Genomic DNA, 21,696 nt, shown 5'->3' with positions numbered 1-21,696 from the left:
AATTTTATTTTTTACACGCGTCCACTATGTGCACTGGAAAATATATTTTATTTTCCAGTGCACAGTGATAACTGGGCGGTAATCGGCATTGTACACACGCTGACGATTACCACCCGGTTAATGCGTGAGACCTTAAGAATTGAAGCGGTGCAAAGAAAAGCTACAAGAATGGTATGGGATTTGTGTTACAAGATGGTCTTTTTTTCAGGCATGCTAAAAAATAGATCTGCGCGCATCCAAAACATGTACCTACACTAGCGAAGCCATTTTTCAACGCACCTTAGTAAAAGGACCCCTTAACATTTTAATTCCCAAGGGGCTTTTTATGCCGATGAAGTAAATGTACCTGGGATATTCCTACCATATGTTCTTCTATAAAGAAGAAGTGGAGGAAGGGTTCTGGGGCTTTTTCCCCTATGAGTTTTTTGTACTCCATTGCATGTAAGAGGTTCACAAATCTTGCTAGTTCTTTTATAGAAAGAGTTGAGTTTAGTTATATATATTTGATCTCTTTCTTCCTCTTTTTAGAAAATTAACTTTGATTAGGCACTTTAATTAGCAACATGTTAAAGTTCACTATAGGACTACCGCAAGCTTTATTGCATAAGCTTTGTTACCAGCTTTCCCTGTTTAGGTTGGAAATTCCCTCTTTTGCCTAGAAATGTTAGTTTTTTACAGTTTTCTTGTTACATGTCTTTCAAAGAGAGAGCACAGTCTCATTTAAGTGAAAATATTTTTAGTAAATACATAATGAAGAAAATTCCTTTTTAAAAAGCCCTAAAGTTTTCAAATGTCAGCATACATGCTTATGAAACTTTGACTCTGTTATATTCTGCTCAATTTAGAGCATACAAATTATTATTATTAATTTAATATTTGTATAGAGCATACCTGATACTTGCAGTCCTATATAGCAGCACATAAAAGACAGTCCTCGCTTTTTGGAGGTTGCCTGGGTTGGAGGGCAAGCAAGCTCCTATTTTCTGATGTTACATAGGTGCCTGTGGTTTTTTTTTGTAATAAAATACTAGAGGTAAAACCTCCAGATATTGTGACTGCATTGAAGTTGCAGACATTTACACCTGCTTGGGAGCAGGTGTAAATGTTAAGAGCATAAGGATAGCCATACTGGGTCAAGACCAATGGTCCATCTAGCCCAGTATTCTTGTGCCAGTCCAGGTCACAAGTACCTGGCAGAAACCCAAATAGCAGCAACATTCCATGCTACCAAACCCAGGGCAAGCAGTAGCTTCCCCATGTCTATCTCAATAACGAACTATGGACTTTTCCTCCAGGAATTTGTCCAAACCTTTTTTAAACCTAGATTTGTTATTTAGCATCCCTTCCTAATAATTCCTAGCATCCTGGTGGCTTTTTTGGCTGCCACTACACACTGGGCAGAAGATTTCAGCATATTGTCTACAATGACACCTAGATCTTTTTCTTGAGTGCTGATTCCTAAGGTGTGCCCCAGCATCAGGTAACTATGATTTGGATTATTCTTCCCAGTGTCCATCACTTTGCATTTGTCCACATTAAATTTCATCTGCCATTTGGATGCCCAGTCTCCCAGTTTCCTAAGGTCTTCCTGCAACTTTTCACAATCTACATGCGTTTTTACAACTTTGAATAGTTTTGTGTCATCTGCAAATTTAATCACTTCATTCTTTGTTCCATTTTCCAGATCATTTATAAATATATTAAACTTCACCAGTCCCAATACAGATCCCTGCGACACTCCACTATTCACCCTCCTCCTTTGAGAAAAATGGCCATTTAACCCTTCCCTCTATTTTCTGTCCAATAACCAATTTCTAATCCACAGAAGGACATTGCCTCCTTTCCCGTGACTTTAATTTTCTCCGGAATCTCTCATGAGGAACTTTGTCAGAAGCTTTCTGAAAATCTAGATACACTACATCAACCGGCTCACCTTTATTCACATGTTTATTTACGCCTTCAAAGAAATGAAGCAAATTGGTGAGACAAGACTTCCCTTGACTGAACCCATGCTGACTCTGCCATGTTTGTCTATGTGTTCTGTAATTTTATTCTTTATAATAATTTCCACTGTTTTCCCTGGCACTGAAGACAGGCTTACCGGTCTGTAGTTTCCAGGATCACCCCTGGATTCCCTTTTAAAAATCGGCGTTACATTGGCCACCCTCTAATCTTCAGGTATTTAGGCCTGGTTTTAGGTTGCTTAAATGGGTGCCCCTAAATTATAATTGGAAGAACGGCATGTAGGCATATTTTTTAAACTATGCCTAACTTTAGGTGTAATTTATAGAATCATTCTAACTGCGTGGTGTTTCAGCGCCGATTTTTAAGGATATGAATTCACATATATTTTTTAAAAATACACAAGACTCCAGCTAAACTCTGCCCTAGAACATGCCTTTATATGAATCACATAAAACTAGATACCTACTTAGCACCATGTGTACTTTTACATGGATAACCCCAGAGTAATTTTATATTTAAATCATTTTTATTGAACAAAAAAAAGGAACAGTGCAACACTGCCAACAATAGGTCCAATAAGCACCATCAAATCTTAGCAGAAAGTTTTGTAGATGTTTTCCCACCCAACCCCACCCCTCCCATTGACACCGTGGTAAATACTGAGAATACATCACATTGGCAAAAGAACAGTTACTTATTTAACAACCGACTATGCCCGGGAAGGCAATGTTTGCCAAAATGGTTCCCAAATGGCCCTAAATTTAGTCCCCTGTACAGTAGTGAAATCATGAATCTGAAAATGTTCCAGACGCAATTGGTAAATCATGTAGGAGTGCTAACATTGTCCCCGCTGAGGATAGCCAATCAGATAAAATCGCTTTTAGCGCCATCAGTACTGTGATACAAAGAAATGATTTCCCTCCAATGGCAACCCCAGCATCAGAAACAAAGTGTAAAAGAAGTAGTAGTGGTGAGCATGGAACTGAACCCAGAGTAATTTTATAAAAGACATTTGTGCACAAAAAAGTCTTTATAAAATTACCTCCATAATGGTTAGAGTAGCAGGTTGTGAACCAGGGAAGCCAAGGTTCAGATCCTGCTTCTCCCACAGAGCCTCTTTGTGACTCTATTGCCTCAACTACAACTTAGATTGTGGGCCCACCTGGGGCAGGGAAATAACTTGTGTACCTGAGCTTGGATGTGGAAAAGGTGAATAATGTATCTAAAACCCAAATCACGATATAAGAAAACTGTCAGGCCTATGTCGCCTGCCACTTTCTCTTTCTTACTGCAGTATTACAGGCACCTCTAGGTGTCTGATGTTAGCTCCACTTCTCCACCAGAATTGCCCTGTGTGTGTTTTTTTTTTTGACATCTGATAATTTTCTTTGTCCACACCAACAAATAATCCATAGAAAATTATCAGGTAAGATCTAATTTTTTTTTTCTCATTTTAGAACAAAGAATCTTTATGACAAGAAAAAGCCCAATCTCTTTCAAGCTCCAAAGTAAAAGACACAGGGAGGGCAGTTTTATAAAAGGGTTCCTATATTTAGGTGCCTAGAGGGTGTTTATCCAGACCCTAGAGAAAAGTAGCTAGGTAAGATAAGTGTGTTTAATTTAGGCATGAACACTTACACCAGCCATACAGCTAGATTATTTTAAAATCATCTAAATTTCGCTCACATTGGCTACCCATTCATATCATGATGCACTTCAAAATACTTTGTCTAGCTCATGAAGTCTATCATCAAGGAACTCCATCATACCTTTCAGCCCACACAATACCTTATACTCCAACTTGGTCTCTTTAATCCTTGGATTCACATCGTATGGTTCTACCCTCACTTTGCTTCGCGTATCTTGAAACTACTAGACATTCAGCATTTTACTTTCTTGCTCCACAGCTGTGGAATAGTTTTCTGCCTGACATACAGTTGGAACAATCTTACTCCAAATTTAAAACTCTCTTGAAAACCTTCTACTTTGAGAAAACATTTGGACATTTACTCTGAGTCTTCTGCGTGGCTGCCATCTCCTGGAAAGCTTATTTTCCTCTTCTGTTACTTTTTTATGCCCTCTGTCCCTGAATGGTATGACTGTTTGAACTTTTTTCTAATTATTGTCATTCCTTTTCTTGTTAATTTTTTAATGTTTTTACTTTCGCTTTGTAAACCGCATTGATCTGCTGGACAGCTAATTGCCGTATATCAAACTTATAGAATATATTTATATTTATTATTTAATTTACACATGTAGGGCAGCTGGAATCTTGCAGCATGGGTGTCTGCATTGATTTCCAGAGCCCCTACTAAAAGCAGTGTACTTTTTATGTGTTGTCTGACATCACTAGTTGCTAGGCAGAGTGCTACACAGTACTTACACCATCTAGCTCCTTTCAGAAGAAAAGGAGGATCTAGTGGCTTGATGTTGTCACCAGAAGGATTGAACAATACTGGTAGGAAACTCCCCTGAATATAAAACCCCTATCTTAACATTTAAATAACTATTTTTGACCTTTCTGCCTTCCCAGGCCTCTGACCATAAACATTAAGGAAGAGCCCTTCAAGTCTAAAGCCTTAGCCATAAATAATAGAACCAGAAGTTCTTCAAACTCTATACTGTGCTTTGTGCTTCCCTAGCTGGTACAATAGGTCAAGGAGTGATCCATGAGCATACAAGTAACAGAAGCCATTTAAGCATTTGTCCTGCTAGGGGCCTGAGAAACTGGGGAACCCTCGTCATCCCTTCTGAGATACTGAGGAGAAAGGAGAAACTGGGCTACATCCATATTCTCCAGCAAAGGTGATTTGGGCTATTTCTATCTACTGGTGGTCCAAGAACATCTACTGGGCTGAAGGCAGTTTGCTCTCTCAATCTGCAGAGTTCCTGAGGATCCAGAACAACTCAGCTGATCCTGATAGCAAGGAACTGCATCTGAATCTCGGAGCCCCTGAATCTCACCAGAGCCAACATTAGAACTGTAAATGAATATTGGGCGGAACTGCTACCCACAGTAGTAGACTTAAAGGGAAGGAGAGTTGGAGTTAGGTGTATCAAGCCTTAGACACACTGTAAATAACTGAGTTGCCGCTTGTATTGTGTCTGCCTCTGTTACATTGAGTTAATTTGTCTAAAGACTTGATTTCAGTAAACAGTTGGTTCAGAACAACTTTAGAGGCAGCTGAATTATTGTGAGAGTGGAGAAAAAGGAAAGAGCTTGAGAAGCTGCTTACAGCCTCCCTGAGAGTTACAGTCCCAGCCCTGGACCTGACCAAATAAATACTGTTTTTATATAAGGGGGTTGTACTGACTCAGGGTAAACTGGAGGCAGCCGCCTCCCGAACCGAGCCCCCAACTTCACATGCATAACTGTGCCCTGTCCAGTCTGCACCAAGACTGTACCCGTGTGTATGCCCATCTTCAAACTACATGCCATTGCATTTAGAGTTATTAATCAAAAGATGCTCAGCTTCAATCCTTTTTCAACATATATTTTATCATAGCTTACTGAGTTCAAAATCACAGTGTTTATCTATATAAATATTTTTATATATATATAAAGGGATCTCTCAGATCGGCGCACCTTCCCCTAATAAGGCTAAATGAGCCTAGCATATGTCTAAAGGGGCGTAGCGCAATCGTCATCGATCCTTACATATTCTTCATATCTTTTTTTATATATATATACTTTTTAAACTTTTTATCTCTATTGTTTTCAATTGTTACATCCAATATATTCATTAGGTTAAATAATATTTTCAAGTACTTAACTTATCCGATTTTCTCATATTCGGTATTCAGTTATTTTTAATTTCAAAGGCTGGAGACCAGATGTCACACCGACACAGATCCATGTTTCGCGTTATAAAACGCTGTTTCAAGGTAGTCTCCTATATATGAAAAGATTTATAATCAGTGTACATATAATTAGCACTATGTTTCAACCTACAGATAAGCTTAACTCACCCCGCTCTTGTCAAACAGTCTCCATCCAGGATGGCCGACATACACTTACTACGGATTATATATCCGGTAACGTAAACTGACGTAAACTAACGTACAGCGTCACTCCCAGACTCCCGGGCTGTCAGCTGATAGAAATTCAAAAGTCAAAATAATCACAGAAGTACAGCTTTCATTGTATATCATTCATATAAGAGTCTGCCAGTCAATTTCACGATTTAATCCCGAAGGTTCAATCGTATCCAGAGTAAATATCCAATATTGCTCTTTATAATTTAATATACTTTCAAGATCTCCTCCCTCCCACCCTTCTATAATTTGATCGATAATCCGCCATTGTAGATCTAAAATAGAATGATGATGATCCATCCAATGTTGAACTAGGGGTGCTTCTACTTTTTTATTTAGAATCCTAGATTTATGCTCTGTCAATCTGATTCTTATCGGTCGCATACTTCGCCCCACATAGATCTTCCTACAAGGACATTCAATAGCATATACTACCATCTTTGTGTTACAATTTGAGTCCAATTTCAAAAACACTTGTTTACCTAAATGGGGATCAGTCCTTAAGGATCCTATTATTAAATGAAACACACGATATTCCAGAAGAATCCTGGCTAGTCACACTTGATGTGACAGCACTATATACTAATATACCACAAGAGATAGCCTTAACGATTATCGAGACCGTTTTACAACAACGGAATCCGAACCTTCGGATCTCTACCTCCTTTCTACTAGAGCTCGCAAAGTTAGTTATTACATCCAATTACTTTTGGTACAACTACAAGTATTTTAAACAAATACATGGGGTCGCCATGGGAGCGACGTTAGCTCCATCAATAGCGAATTTATACAGTGGGGGAAATAAGTATTTGATCCCTTGCTGATTTTGTAAGTTTGCCCACTGACAAAGACATGAGCAGCCCATAATTGAAGGGTAGGTTATTGGTAACAGTGAGAGATAGCACATCACAAATTAAATCCGGAAAATCACATTGTGGAAAGTATATGAATTTATTTGCATTCTGCAGAGGGAAATAAGTATTTAATCCCTCTGGCAAACAAGAGCTAATACTTGGTGGCAAAACCCTTGTTGGCAAGCACAGCGGTCAGACGTCTTCTGTAGTTGATGATGAGGTTTGCACACATGTCAGGAGGAATTTTGGTCCACTCCTCTTTGCAGATCATCTCTAAATCATTAAGAGTTCTGGGCTGTCGCTTGGCAACTCGCAGCTTCAGCTCCCTCCATAAGTTTTCAATGGGATTAAGGTCTGGTGACTGGCTAGGCCACTCCATGACCCTAATGTGCTTCTTCCTGAGCCACTCCTTTGTTGCCTTGGCTGTATGTTTTGGGTCATTGTCGTGCTGGAAGACCCAGCCACGACCCATTTTTAAGGCCCTGGCGGAGGGAAGGAGGTTGTCACTCAGAATTGTACGGTACATGGCCCCATCCATTCTCCCATTGATGCGGTGAAGTAGTCCTGTGCCCTTAGCAGAGAAACACCCCCAAAACATAACATTTCCACCTCCATGCTTGACAGTGGGGACGGTGTTCTTTGGGTCATAGGCAGCATTTCTCTTCCTCCAAACACGGCGAGTTGAGTTCATGCCAAAGAGCTCAATTTTTGTCTCATCTGACCACAGCACCTTCTCCCAATCACTCTCGGCATCATCCAGGTGTTCACTGGCAAACTTCAGACGGGCCGTCACATGTGCCTTCCGGAGCAGGGGGACCTTGCGGGCACTGCAGGATTGCAATCCGTTATGTCGTAATGTGTTACCAATGGTTTTCGTGGTGACAGTGGTCCCAGCTGCCTTGAGATCATTGACAAGTTCCCCCCTTGTAGTTGTAGGCTGATTTATAACCTTCCTCATGATCAAGGATACCCCACGAGGTGAGATTTTGCGTGGAGCCCCAGATCTTTGTCGATTGACAGTCATTTTGTACTTCTTCCATTTTCTTACTATGGCACCAACAGTTGTCTCCTTCTCGCCCAGCGTCTTACTGATGGTTTTGTAGCCCATTCCAGCCTTGTGCAGGTGTATGATCTTGTCCCTGACATCCTTAGACAGCTCCTTGCTCTTGGCCATTTTGTAGAGGTTAGAGTCTGACTGATTCACTGAGTCTGTGGACAGGTGTCTTTCATACAGGTGACCATTGCCGACAGCTGTCTGTCATGCAGGTAACGAGTTGATTTGGAGCATCTACCTGGTCTGTAGGGGCCAGATCTCTTACTGGTTGGTGGGGGATCAAATACTTATTTCCCTCTGCAGAATGCAAATAAATTCATATACTTTCCACAATGTGATTTTCCGGATATAATTTGTGATGTGCTATCTCTCACTGTTACCAATAACCTACCCTTCAATTATGGGCTGCTCATGTCTTTGTCAGTGGGCAAACTTACAAAATCAGCAAGGGATCAAATACTTATTTCCCCCACTGTACATGGACCAGTTTGAGACATCATATATATACCCATCTGAACTTTTTAAATCTCGGGTACATATTTGGAAGAGATATCTGGATGATATTTTTTTCATATGGCTAGGTACACAGGATGAACTTCGGGACTTTATAGAATGGATTAATTCCATAAATGAACATTTAAAATTTACAGCTACGTTTCATCAGAATTTCATTGATTTTCTAGATATCCATATAATGAAGCAGAATGGAGATATTATAACATCTATATACTGTAAACAAACAGATCGAAATAATTATCTTCATTACAATAGCTTTCATCCTGTGCATTTGAAAAATAATTTACCTATAAGCCAGTTCCTTCGTCTACGAAGACTTTGTTCATCATTGGAGGATTTTAAATATCATTCAAATAACCTCACAAAAAAGTTTGAAACTCGGGGATATCCGACGAAAATTATCCGGAGAGCATATCTGAGGGCGCGTTTTTCCCAGAGAGAGTTATTATTAACCTATAAGGATCATGAAGAGCAGAACCGACCAGTATGCATCCTACCTTTTTCATCTATGTCTAAATATATTATACAGATCATTATGACACATTGGCATGTTATCCAGATGGATGGATTTTTTGATGAAAAGCCATTGATAGCTTTTACCCGATCTAAAAATATCGGTGAAATGTTATCATGGAAGAAACTATATAGAGATATGAATAGGATATCTACGGCTACGCAGACTAGATGCGAGCATTGTCAATGGTGTACTACAGCTATAATAGGATCCTTATGGACTGATCCCCATTTAGGTAAACAAGTGTTTTTGAAATTGGACTCAAATTGTAACACAAAGATGGTAGTATATGCTATTGAATGTCCTTGTAGGAAGATCTATGTGGGGCGAAGTATGCGACCGATAAGAATCAGATTGACAGAGCATAAATCTAGGATTCTAAATAAAAAAGTAGAAGCACCCCTAGTTCAACATTGGATGGATCATCATCATTCTATTTTAGATCTACAATGGTGGATTATCGATCAAATTATAGAAGGGTGGGAGGGAGGAGATCTTGAAAGTATATTAAATTATAAAGAGCAATATTGGATATTTCCTCCACGACCCTCCAGACCGGTCAAGACGCATGGGTTATGTCCTCCTACCAGCAGAGGGAGACTGAGAAACACTGAGCTTTTGAATACTGTATATATAACCTGTGCAGTACATCCACTAGCCAGTATTTTCTCAGTCTCAGCAGAGGTAGATGGACAGCCTGTGCAGTCTTCAATAGTCTGGTGAGGTAGTTTGATTATTCAGTTAAGAGGTTTCTTCTCTTATTGCCTAAGTTATTAGTTTGGACTATTCCCTGTACGTGGTAAAAAAAAAAAAAAAAAAAAGTGCTTCGGGGCCCTGGGTCCGGTGGGGCCCAGTTTTTCCCCCTGGGGTGTTACACCTGTGTTCAGGTCCCTCCCCCTGTGCTGCTCTCCTTGGAGACTCTGGCAGCTTTGTGCCTCGGCTGCTTTCTAAGATTGTAGCCTTGAGAGCCCCCCGCTTTTCAGCTGCCAGAAAGAAAGAAAGGAAGAAAGAAATTGGGTGATATCTCTTTAAGAGCCATCTGAGGCTTTATGTAGATAGGAACGGACGGCAGGTTCGTTTCCTATTGCTAGCGAGAGAGAGCAGAGCGGGTAATTGTTGTGGGGAAGCTGTGAGAGACAGTGTGTGCTGCTCAGCTCAGCGTGTGGTGTGCTTCGAGGTCATGGCAGGCAAACTTCTCTGCTGTCGCGCGTGCTCGCGCCGAGGCATAGAAGCGCCGGGAGGTCAGTGCCGGTTGTGCGGCGAACCGAAGCAGGCCTCGCCGATGGTGGCACCCCCGGTGTTGATTGCGGAGGCCCCAGCTAGTTCGGGGGTGTCGGGGGCAGCAGGGGCACCGGCAGGGACGGTTTCAACAAATTTAGTTTTGGCGGGAACGGCCGCCATTTTGGATTCCGCGCGTCCCGCGGAATCAGCTGTTTTTGGCCCTGCTGCTCCCGGATCGGCTCCGAAGGTGGCGCCTGAGGGTACAGGAGGCGTTGGTTTTCCTCCGGATTTCGTTTGGACCCTTTTTCAAGCCTGGAAGGCGGGTCCCCCACCTTTAGGGGAGGGGACTAGTGCGGCGCTGGCGAAGAGGCCTCGGTTTGAATGGGATGACGAGGAGGGATTCTCCCCTGTAGGATCCGAAGGTGCTTTGAGTGATATTGGGGATCCTGAGGGGCTTGAGGGTCCTCAGGATCCGGAGTTGGTGGTCCCTGGGGAGGATCCCTCTGTAGTGCGGATTTTTCACAGGGAGGAGCTTGCGGAGCTCATTGAGCAGATTTCTTCCACCCTTAAGTTCGAACAGCCAGAGGCGGTTTTGGGGGAGGCTAGACAGGTGGATCCCTTGGTTAAGGGGATTCAGCGGCAGGCTAGGTCCTTTCCCATGAATAAGGACATCTGGGATATGGTGTTTCAAGAGTGGCATTCGCCGGATTCTCCCTGTAAAGTGTCTAAAGCTATGTCTAGACTGTACCCGCTCCCACAGGAAGATAGAGATTCCTTTAAGGCGATGCGGTGGTGACAGCAGTGACAAAAGCCACGGCTATACCGGTGGACGGGGGGACTGCTCTCCGGGATCCCCAGGATAGGAGGCTTGAGTCCTTCCTCAAGCGGAGTTTTGATTTGTCGGCCCTGGCCCTGCAGGCCTCGATTTGTGGGGGGGCTAGTTGCGCGGGCGTGTTTCCGATGGGCCGAGAAACTGCTTGATGATTCGGTGGAGGTTGGGACCTCCGGGGTACAGGAATTAGCCAAATTGGAAATGGGATCGTCCTTTTTGTCTGATGCGCTTTATGATTTGCTCCGTGCCTCGGCCAAGAATATGGCTATGCTGGTGGGGGCACGTAGGGCTCTGTGGTTGCGCGGTTGGGTCGCGGACGCGGCCTCCAAAGCTAAGCTTTGTTCGCTTCCGTTTAAGGGGTCCATGCTTTTTGGTGAGGATTTGGATAAGTTGGTGCGTGGACTCAGCGATGCCAAGGCCCCTCGGCTTCCGGATTTTCGTCCGAAGGCGGCTTCCAGGGGTACTTCCTCTCGAGGCAGGTTTAAGGAGGCTCGACGGTATAGGCCCGGGAGGGCTAGTGGAGCCTTTAGAGGTCGGTTCTTCCAGCGAACACAGTCCTTTCGTGGGAATCGACGCGGAGGGCGTGATTTTTCCGCAGGAGGACAGGTTTCGGGGCGTAATTCGCAATGAAGGTGTGCGGGTCCAGGCTCTGGTTCGGGTAGGGGCTCGGCTGAGTCTGTTTTACCAGGACTGGGCCCAAATCACATTGGATCAGTGGGTTCTCGAAGTGGTGCGAGACGGATACGCTCTGGAGTTCGACGGCTCGCCTCCCGAAAGGTTTCTGGAGTCCCCTTGTCATTCGAGGCAGACTCTTATATGAATGATATACAATGAAAGCTGTACTTCTGTGATTATTTTGACTTTTGAATTTCTATCAGCTGACAGCCCGGGAGTCTGGGAGTGACGCTGTACGTTAGTTTACGTTACCGGATATATAATCCGTAGTAAGTGTATGTCGGCCATCCTGGATGGAGACTGTTTGACAAGAGCGGGGTGAGTTAAGCTTATCTGTAGGTTGAAACATAGTGCTAATTATATGTACACTGATTATAAATCTTTTCATATATAGGAGACTACCTTGAAACAGCGTTTTATAACGCGAAACATGGATCTGTGTCGGTGTGACATCTGGTCTCCAGCCTTTGAAATTAAAAATAACTGAATACCGAATATGAGAAAATCGGATAAGTTAAGTACTTGAAAATATTATTTAACCTAATGAATATATTGGATGTAACAATTGAAAACAATAGAGATAAAAAGTTTAAAAAGTATATATATATAAAAAAAGATATGAAGAATATGTAAGGATCGATGACGATTGCGCTACGCCCCTTTAGACATATGCTAGGCTCATTTAGCCTTATTTAGGGGAAGGTGCGCCGATCTGAGAGATCCCTTTATATATATATAAAAATATTTATATAGATAAACACTGTGATTTTGAACTCAGTAAGCTATGATAAAATATATGTTGAAAAAGGATTGAAGCTGAGCATCTTTTGATTAATTATTTTGTGAGCTCCCTTCAAGATAAATATTTTGGTGCTTATTGATTAATTGCATTTAGAGTAGCACATAGTCAGAATGCACGATATGTGTACATGCATTACCCTCCAAAAAAAGAAAACTGTTCAGAGGAAGACTAGCATTGCAGTCAGTTCTCACTCACAATTTTCACCACTGGTAGCAGTTGTTCTATAAGCCAGAACATAATAAAGGCTGAAGATAGGTGGAAAAGCTTCAGCCAGAAACTGCAGAACTTTCAGGAAATACTTCCTAAAGAGCACAAGTTCTTCTTCCGGGCAGAAATCTCCAGAATGTCTACTTTGTTCTGCAGCACCAGATTGTCCTTAACAAAAGTATTTGTTAACAAGGGAATCCCCTAATATTTCACATCCTTGCAGCTTCTCATCCTGCTGTGGTATCATATCCAGAGATTGCAATTTCATCGAGGTCCCTTTAGAAAATTCACATAACTGCTGTACAACTGCTTCTCTCCCCTCCCCCCCAACACACACTCCTTCCCTTCCTCCTAGATGACTGATATGTTATTCCCCCATGTATGGTCCCCTCCTGTCCTCCCAGCTCACTATATATCTTGTTTCACTTTCTGACTTTTCTGGAAACACTGGTGTTCTTTTCCTGCCTGTTAAAGTTTTTTGTTCTACATCACCTTGTTATTACTAAAGGAAAAGTGGTATATCAAATAAAGCAAACCATAAACCATACAGACTCCATTGACACAGACTCCATGCAGAAAACCAAGCACTAAACTTGACCCAAGGAAACCCTATGAGCTGGAGTTGGTAGAGGAGGCATATTAAAACTTAAAAGCAAGAACTGATAAATGAGATACTTCCAGAAAAGAACCATGGTTAACCAGGGATCCAGCATTTATTCTAGCAGAAGGGTTACTCCCAGCAAAGTTTGCTCGGGTCAAAGCTGAATCCGATGCTGACTGTGAAACAGTTCAACCTGAAGTAACAGCTGCAGGGAACACTCACCATGAGTCTATTCCTCTATCACTTGAGTGAAGCAGCTGGGCAGGGATGGCTGTTCTAATGAGGCTTCACTCATTATGGCCACACCATCATCTTGCCTGAAGGAGACAGGAATGGTACCGTTTCTCACAATACTTGTAGGAGTGACAGGGAAAACCTATCCCCAGAGCTCAGTGAGGTGTCCAAAGGTGCTAAAGATGCCAAAGAAGCATTTTCTGCTGTTGAAGCTCCAGATGACTCACTCTGGACCGTGTACTGCAATCAGGGGTGTAGCCAGAAAATAGATTTTGGGTGGGCCTAGCTAAGAACTGGGTGGTTCACCAAGTGTTCTTCCCCCCCCCCCCCCCCCCCCCCCCAACCAAAAAAATATCTCAGCTGGTGAGAAAACCTGAATATATGTAAACCGCTTTGAATGTAGTTGCAAAAAACTCAGAAAGGTGGTATATCAAGTCCCAGTTCCCTTCCCTTTCAACCTTGGCAGTCTGTAGCAGGCATGCGCTGAAAACTGAGCATGTGCAGGTGCCGGTAGCATGGAGACTAGCATTTTTGTTACCATTAGGGGAAGTCTTCAGCTGGTAGAGGTTGGGATCTCCACCAGCTACCACTAAATGTGTGCTACTGTTGGGTGGGCCTGAGCCCTAAGTAGGCCCACCTGTGGCTACGCCACTGCTGCAGGTGCCACACAGTTGGGCCTGACTGTTACTTGGCTTTTCCTCTTCCTTCCTGTCTCACACAGGGCCACACACAGTGTAGCTCCAATGAACCGATACACATCTGCCATCTTGGTAAGTTCCTCCTCTTCTTTAATTTACAAAGAACTAAAAAAAAAAAAGTATAATTTCTCAACTGCATAAAGTTGATTTCTGTTGAAACACAGGATGTTTTACATATAATTACATACTATAAGTTTGTAAATAAGATCCTTAACACATTATTGGGGTAATTTTATAAAGCTTTTTCCATGTAGAAAGCATGTTTTAACAAATTGTGCACAGGTATTAGCACATTTTGAAAAAATGTACATTGCAAAATTGCACCTAAATTTATACAGTCTGTGTGTAGGTGTTCTCAGGAGCATAGTTTCAGTAAAGCTTGGTTGGGATTAAGATGTACTGCATCTCAGGAAAAAATAACACATGTACACACCTGGAGTAAATGCACATATTTATTCTTTCTTTGAACCAGGTATAAATTTGTGTAAAAACATTTGTGCAGTATTACGGATAGACACATAGGTATAAAGTAACAGATAACAGTCAAATGACAGTCTATGTTGGTATTGTTTGGTAAAATAAAAAATAGCTGAAGAAAAGCAATGCCAAAATGCAAACTCCAGCTCTCTCTTGCACAGGGCTTGTTGTGTTCCAGTATTTTTTATTGTATAGGTTGAAGGTCTCCCGAAGTTGGACATTTTATGCCAGAAGGAGTGGAAAATGCCCATAGGATCTGCTCTTGAACACAGAGACTCTAGCCGCTGGTATTCACTGGCAGTTTCTAATTGTCCACCAGAATTCACGATTTTAACTGGTATGAACCACTGAAATATGAATTATGTCCTCCATTTAAATGATACTTAAATATGCAAGTTATGGTATGGGAAGATGAGCAGTCAAACATATTTTAGGGACTCAAAAAATACACAGGCATTACATTATGTACAACATCTATAGTGTGAGGAGAATGATTGTTATCCTAAGTGAAAGCTCATTATAAAAGTTACACAGTTATTTTATGATGAAATGTCCTCTCATTTAGATCACTAGTCTGTTAATATACAACCTGATACTGAACATTATATTCACTAGTGGCAATGAACATATAAATTCATCCATATATTTTTGGAAATTGTATGGGTCCTATTGGGCCAAAACACTAATTGAAGGGCTTATTTCCAAAACCCGCTAAGTCCACTTTTGACAAAAATGAGCTATAGTATTGTATGGACAAAGGATATTGTTATCTACCAATATAATTAATTGTTGAGATCAGAAGTATAGCATCATACTATCCATGTAATTTGGGGCCAAGTTTGGGCAGAGCAAGAGTAAGTTTTAAAATTGTTTGAATTGCAGTAACATTTGGCTGCCATGTGGATATCTTATCTATTTAGTTTAGGCTTGCTATAATTTGATGGATAGTGCCAGTGCGGTGATTGTATTATTTATTTATTTGCAGCATTTAAGGTTATCAATAGAAATCAAACAAAATAAAACATGGAAAAGAAAATAAGATGATACCTTTTTTATTAGACATAATACATTTCTTGATTAGCTTTCGAAGGTTGCCCTTCTTCATCAGATCAGAAATAAGCAAATGTGTTAACAGATAGTATATATAAGAGAAACATCAAAGCATTACTTTGACAGTCTGACAGAGTGGGAGGGTGGGGTCAAGAAATGTATTAAGTTATGTCCAATAAATAGGGTATCATCTTATTTTCTTTTCCATGTTTTATTTTGTTTGATTTCTATTGATAACCTTTAAGAGTGGACTAACACGGCTAGCACACCTCTCTACTTTGCAGCATTTGTATCCCACATTTTCCCCACACACAAAAAGGCTCAATGTGGCTTAAGAAATAGGGGCAGGTAAGGGAGGGGTACATGGGTAAAATAAGGTACAAAATAATAAGGAATAAAATGGTCCTTTGAGGCAATATAATGTAGAGTCTATTGAGTAGCATCAGTAGGGTAGGCCTTACAAAACAGATAGGTCTTTAAAGAGCGCCTAAAGAGTTGATGATCATGCAGCGTTTTCACACAGTTTGGTAATGCATTCCACATCTGCGTTCCTAAGTAGGAGAAATTAGACGCGTAGGTGGTTTTGTATTTAAGACCAATGCAACTGGGATAATGAAGATTCATATAATTACGAGATGATCTATTTCTGTTCTTTGCCGGAAGATCAAGTAAATCAATCATATAATCAGGGGCTTCACCATAGATTATTTTGTGGACCAGAGTACAAAGCTTGAAGGTTATACATATATTCAGCACTGATAGCACTTAATACAGTCGCTATACTGGCTGAACAGTGGCCCCATAGTATGTATTGGTTATTCTCCGAGGACAAGCAGGCTGCTTGTTCTCACTGATGGGTTGACGTCCTCGGCAGCCCCCTCCATCGGAAAGTTTACTAGCAAAGGCCTTTGCTAGTCCTCGCGCGCCCATGCGCACTGCGCATGCGCAGCCGTCTTCCCGCCCGAAACCGGCTCGAGCCGGCCAGTCTTCTTTCGTCCGCGCTCGGTACGGTCGTGTTACGCCGTTCGTGCCCCAGAGAGTCGACCTCGCGCGTCCTTTTCGACGTGTTTTTTCTTCTTTTTCGTTACAAAAAGTTCGGGAAGCGCTCCGGAAGTGTTCCGGAAGACCCTTTCGGGTTTTCTGCCCTTCCCGTAATTTCTCAGCTTTTGCCCCGTAAGTTTTCTTTCGTTGTCGGGGTAGGCCTAGTTTGGCCTCGGTCGAGATTTTTTTCTCCCCTTAAATTTTGGTGCTTCAATTTTCGCCATTTCGGCTTTTGATTTCGCCGGCGTGATTTTTCCGCCCATGACATCGAAGCCTTCCAGCGGCTTCAAGAAGTGCACCCAGTGCGCCCGGGTAATCTCGCTCACTGATAGGCACTCTGCGTGTCTTCAGTGTCTAGGGGCCCAGCACCGCCCTCAGAACTGCAGTCTGTGTTCCCTGTTACAAAGGCGGACTCAGGTAGCGAGATTAGCCCAGTGGAACGTTTTGTTCTCGGGCTCTTCGTCGACATCGGCACCGGAGGCATCGAGTGCATCGACGTCGTCAGCGTCCGGACCATCTTCCTTGGCTGCCGCTCCATCGACTGCATCGAGGCATCGGACCTCTGCATCGGCGCCGAGGCATCGGGCGACTGCATCGACGTCGGTGGTACCGAGACTTCGTCTGCTGATGTCGTCGGACGGAGGTGCATCGTCAGGAGTGCAGGTGAGGGCTGTCCATTCCCCTGCTGGTGGCGGTGAGCCTTCGGGTTTGTCTCCTCCTACCCTGAGGGCTCCTGCGGTACAGCCGCCCCGGGATCGACCCTCTTCGGTCTCGGCCCCGAGGAAGCGACGGATGGATTCTACGTCCTCCTCGTCGGTGCCGGGGAGCTCCGGTGACATGCTTCGGAAGAAGTCGAAGAAGCATCGACACCGGTCCCCTCCCCGTGTCGGCACCGAGAGCTCTGGGTCGCCGAGGGATTCGGCACCCAGCAGGCATCGGCACCGAGAGGACCGCTCACCCTCTGTTCAAGAGGTGTCGATGCGCTCCACTCTGGACAGCCCGGAACAGCCTCCTCGCCCGGAACAGGTTCTGACGTCGACGCCTGCATCGACCTCTCAGCCTTTTTCTGCAGCCACTTTGAACGAGAGCCTCCGGGCCGTTCTCCCAGAGATTCTGGGAGAGCTGTTGCGCCCTACCCCTCCGGTACCGGCGGTGCTTGCGCCTCCGGTACCGTCGAGCGTGGCGCCGGCTGGCCCATCGCCCAGGTTGAGGTCCCCGACGTCGGTACCCGACCGCGGCCACCTCCCAGGAAGGCTCCCCGACTACGTCGGCGGAGGGAGCTTCGCCGATGCGGGCGAGGGAGTCTACCTCTCGACGCCCCCACCGTGGACGGGGTTCCACCAAGTCGAGCAGGGCGAGGTTGCAGACACAGGTTCGTGAACTTGTGTCTGACACCGAGGGTGAGGCCTCGTGGGAGGAAGAGGAGGATCCCAGATATTTCTCTGACGAGGAGTCTGAGGGTCTTCCCTCTGATCCCACTCCCTCTCCTGAGAGACAGCTTTCTCCTCCCGAGAGTCTGTCTTTTGCTTCCTTTGTCCGGGAGATGTCTACGGCCATCCCCTTCCCGGTGGTTGTGGAGGACGAGCCCAGGGCTGAAATGTTTGAGCTCCTGGACTATCCTTCTCCACCTAAGGAAGCGTCCACTGTTCCCTTGCACCATGTCCTAAAGAAGACATTGCTTGCGAACTGGACAAAACCTTTAACTAATCCCCACATCCCCAAGAAGATCGAGTCCCAGTACCGGATCCATGGGGACCCAGAGCTGATGCGCACCCAGTTGCCTCACGACTCTGGAGTTGTGGATCTGGCCCTAAAGAAGGCTAAGAGTTCTAGGGAACATGCTTCGGCACCCCCGGGCAAGGACGCTAGAACCTTAGACTCCTTTGGGAGGAAGGCCTACCATTCCTCTATGCTCGTGTCCAAGATCCAGTCTTACCAGCTCTACACGAGCATACACATGCGGAACAATGTGCGGCAGTTGGCGGGCTTGGTTGATGCTCTTCCCCCTGAGCAAGCCAAGCCTTTTCAGGAGGTGGTCAGGCAGCTGAAGGCGTGCAGAAAATTCCTGGCCAGAGGAGTCTATGACACTTTTGATGTTGCGTCCAGGGCCGCTGCTCAAGGTGTGGTGATGCGCAGGCTCTCATGGCTGCGTGCCGCCGACCTGGAGAATAGACTCCAGCAGCGGATTGCGGACTCGCCTTGCCGTGCGGACAACATTTTTGGTGAAAAAGTCGAACAGGTGGTAGAGTCTCTCCACCAGCGGGACACCGCATTCGACAAATTCGCCCGCCGGCAGCCTTCAGCCTCTACCTCTACAGGTAGAAGATTTTTCGGGGGAAGGAAGACTGCTCCCTATGCTTCTGGTAAGCGTAGGTACAATCCTCCTTCCCGACAGCCTGCGGCCCAGGCTAAGCCCCAGCGCGCTCGCTCTCGTCAGCAGCGCGCGCCTCAGCAAGGCCCCGCGGCTCCCCAGCAAAAGCAAGGGGCGAGCTTTTGACTGGCTCCAGCAGAGCATAGCCGACATCCAAGTGTCAGTGCCGGGCGACCTGCCGGTCGGGGGGAGGTTGAAAGCTTTTCACCAAAGGTGGCCTCTCATAACCTCCGATCAGTGGGTTCTGCAAATAGTCCGGCAAGGATACACCCTCAATTTGGCATCAAAACCTCCAAATTGTCCACCGGGAGCTCAGTCTTACAGCTTCCAGCACAATGCGGTCGAGCCCGTGCCATCCGGGCAAGAAGGGCTGGGATTCTATTCCAGGTACTTCCTTGTGGAAAAGAAAACAGGGGGGATGCGTCCCATCCTAGACCTAAGGGCCCTGAACAAATATCTCGTAAAAGAAAAGTTCAGGATGCTTTCCCTGGGCACCCTTCTCCCCATGATTCAGCAAAACGATTGGCTATGCTCTCTGGACTTGAAGGATGCCTACACTCACATCCCGATACTGCCAGCTCACAGACAGTATCTGCGATTTCAGCTGGGCACACGCCACTTCCAGTACTGTGTGCTACCCTTTGGGCTCGCCTCTGCGCCCAGGGTGTTCACAAAGTGCCTAGCTGTGGTAGCAGCGGCACTTCGCAGGCTGGGGGTGCACGTGTTCCCATATCTCGACGATTGGCTGGTGAAGAACACATCCGAGGCAGGAGCCCTGCAGTCCATGCAGATGACTATTCGCCTACTGGAGCTACTGGGGTTTGTGATAAATTATCCAAAGTCCCATCTTCTTCCAATGCAGAGACTCGAATTCATAGGAGCTCTGCTGGATTCTCGGACGGCTCGCGCCTATCTCCCAGAGACGAGAGCCAACAACTTGTTGTCCCTCGTTTCGCGGGTGCGAGCGTCCCAGCAGATCACGGCTCGGCAGATGTTGAGATTGCTGGGCCACATGGCCTCCACAGTCCATGTGACTCCCATGGCCCGCCTTCACATGAGATCTGCTCAATGGACCCTAGCCTCCCAGTGGTATCAGGCCGCTGGGGGTCTAGAGGACGTGATCCACCTGTCCACGAGTTTTCTCAAATCCCTGTATTGGTGGACGATTTGCTCCAATTTGACTCTGGGACGTCCCTTCCAAATTCCTCAGCCACAAAAAGTGCTGACCACGGATGCGTCCCTCCTGGGATGGGGAGCTCATGTCGATGGGCTTCACACCCAAGGAAGCTGGTCCCTCCAGGAACGCGATCTGCAGATCAATCTTCTGGAGTTACGAGCGATCTGGAACGCTCTGAAGGCTTTCAGAGATCGGCTGTCCCACCAAATTATCCAAATTCAGACAGGCAACCAGGTTGCCATGTACTATGTCAACAAGCAGGGGGGCACCGGATCTCGCCCCCTGTGTCAGGAAGCCGTCAGCATGTGGCTCTGGGCTCGCCGACACGGCATGGGGCTCCAAGCCACATATCTGGCAGGCGTAAACAACAGTCTGGCCGACAGGTTGAGCAGGATTATGCAACCTCACGAGTGGTCGCTCAATTCCCGTGTGGTACGACAGATCTTCCAGGTGTGGGGCACCCCCTTGGTAGATCTCTTCGCATCTCGAGTGAACCACAAAGTCCCTCAGTTCTGTTCCAGGCTTCAGGCCCACGGCAGACTGGCATCGGATGCCTTCCTCCTGGATTGGGGGGAGGGCCTGCTGTATGCTTATCCTCCCATCCCTCTGGTGGGGAAGACTTTGTTGAAACTCAAGCAAGACCGAGGCACCATGATTCTGATTGCTCCTTTTTGGCCGCGTCAGATCTGGTTCCCTCTTCTTCTGGAGTTATCCTCCGAAGAACCGTGGAGATTGGAGTGTTTTCCGACCCTCATCACGCAGGACGAAGGGGCTCTTCTGCATCCCAACCTCCAGTCTCTGGCTCTCACGGCCTGGATGTTGAGGGCGTAGACTTTGCCTCTTTGGGTCTGTCAGAGGGTGTCTCCCGCATCTTGCTTGCTTCCAGGAAAGACTCCACTAAGAGAGGTTACTTCTTTCATTGGAGGAGGTTTGCCGTCTGGTGTGACAGCAAGGCCCTAGATCCTCGCTCTTGTCCTACACAGACCCTGCTTGAATACCTTCTGCACTTGTCTGAGTCTGGTCTTAAGACCAACTCCGTAAGGGTTCACCTTAGTGCAATCAGTGCATACCATTACCAAGTGGAAGGTAAGCCGATCTCAGGACAGCCTTTAGTTGTTCGCTTCATGAGAGGTTTGCTTTTGTCAAAGCCCCCTGTCAAGCCTCCTACAGTGTCATGGGATCTCAATGTCGTTCTCACCCAGCTGATGAAACCTCCTTTTGAGCCACTGAATTCCTGCCATCCGAAGTACTTGACCTGGAAGGTCATTTTCTTGGTGGCAGTTACTTCGGCTCGTAGAGTCAGTGAGCTTCAGGCCCTGGTAGCCCAGGCTCCTTACACCAAATTTCATCACAACAGAGTAGTCCTCCGCAC

The 21,696-nt window shown here is 45.1% G+C and overlaps 1 protein-coding gene across 1 annotated transcript in view; it reads left to right on the top strand.

Moving 5' to 3' along the window:
* Nucleotides 1-21,696, top strand: part of C6H1orf141 (chromosome 6 C1orf141 homolog) — an 88,564-nt gene that overhangs the window by 45,225 nt on the left and 21,643 nt on the right. The window contains exon 6 of the mRNA XM_030207444.1: nt 14,881-15,022. Coding sequence (XP_030063304.1) covers nt 14,881-15,022 — 142 coding nt within the window. The remainder of the gene's footprint in view (nt 1-14,880; nt 15,023-21,696) is intronic.

The sequence above is a fragment of the Microcaecilia unicolor genome, chromosome 6 (assembly GCF_901765095.1).
Source record: "Microcaecilia unicolor chromosome 6, aMicUni1.1, whole genome shotgun sequence".
Classification (NCBI taxonomy): Eukaryota; Metazoa; Chordata; class Amphibia; order Gymnophiona; family Siphonopidae; genus Microcaecilia; species Microcaecilia unicolor.
This window is presented reverse-complemented; position numbering and strand designations above follow the sequence as displayed.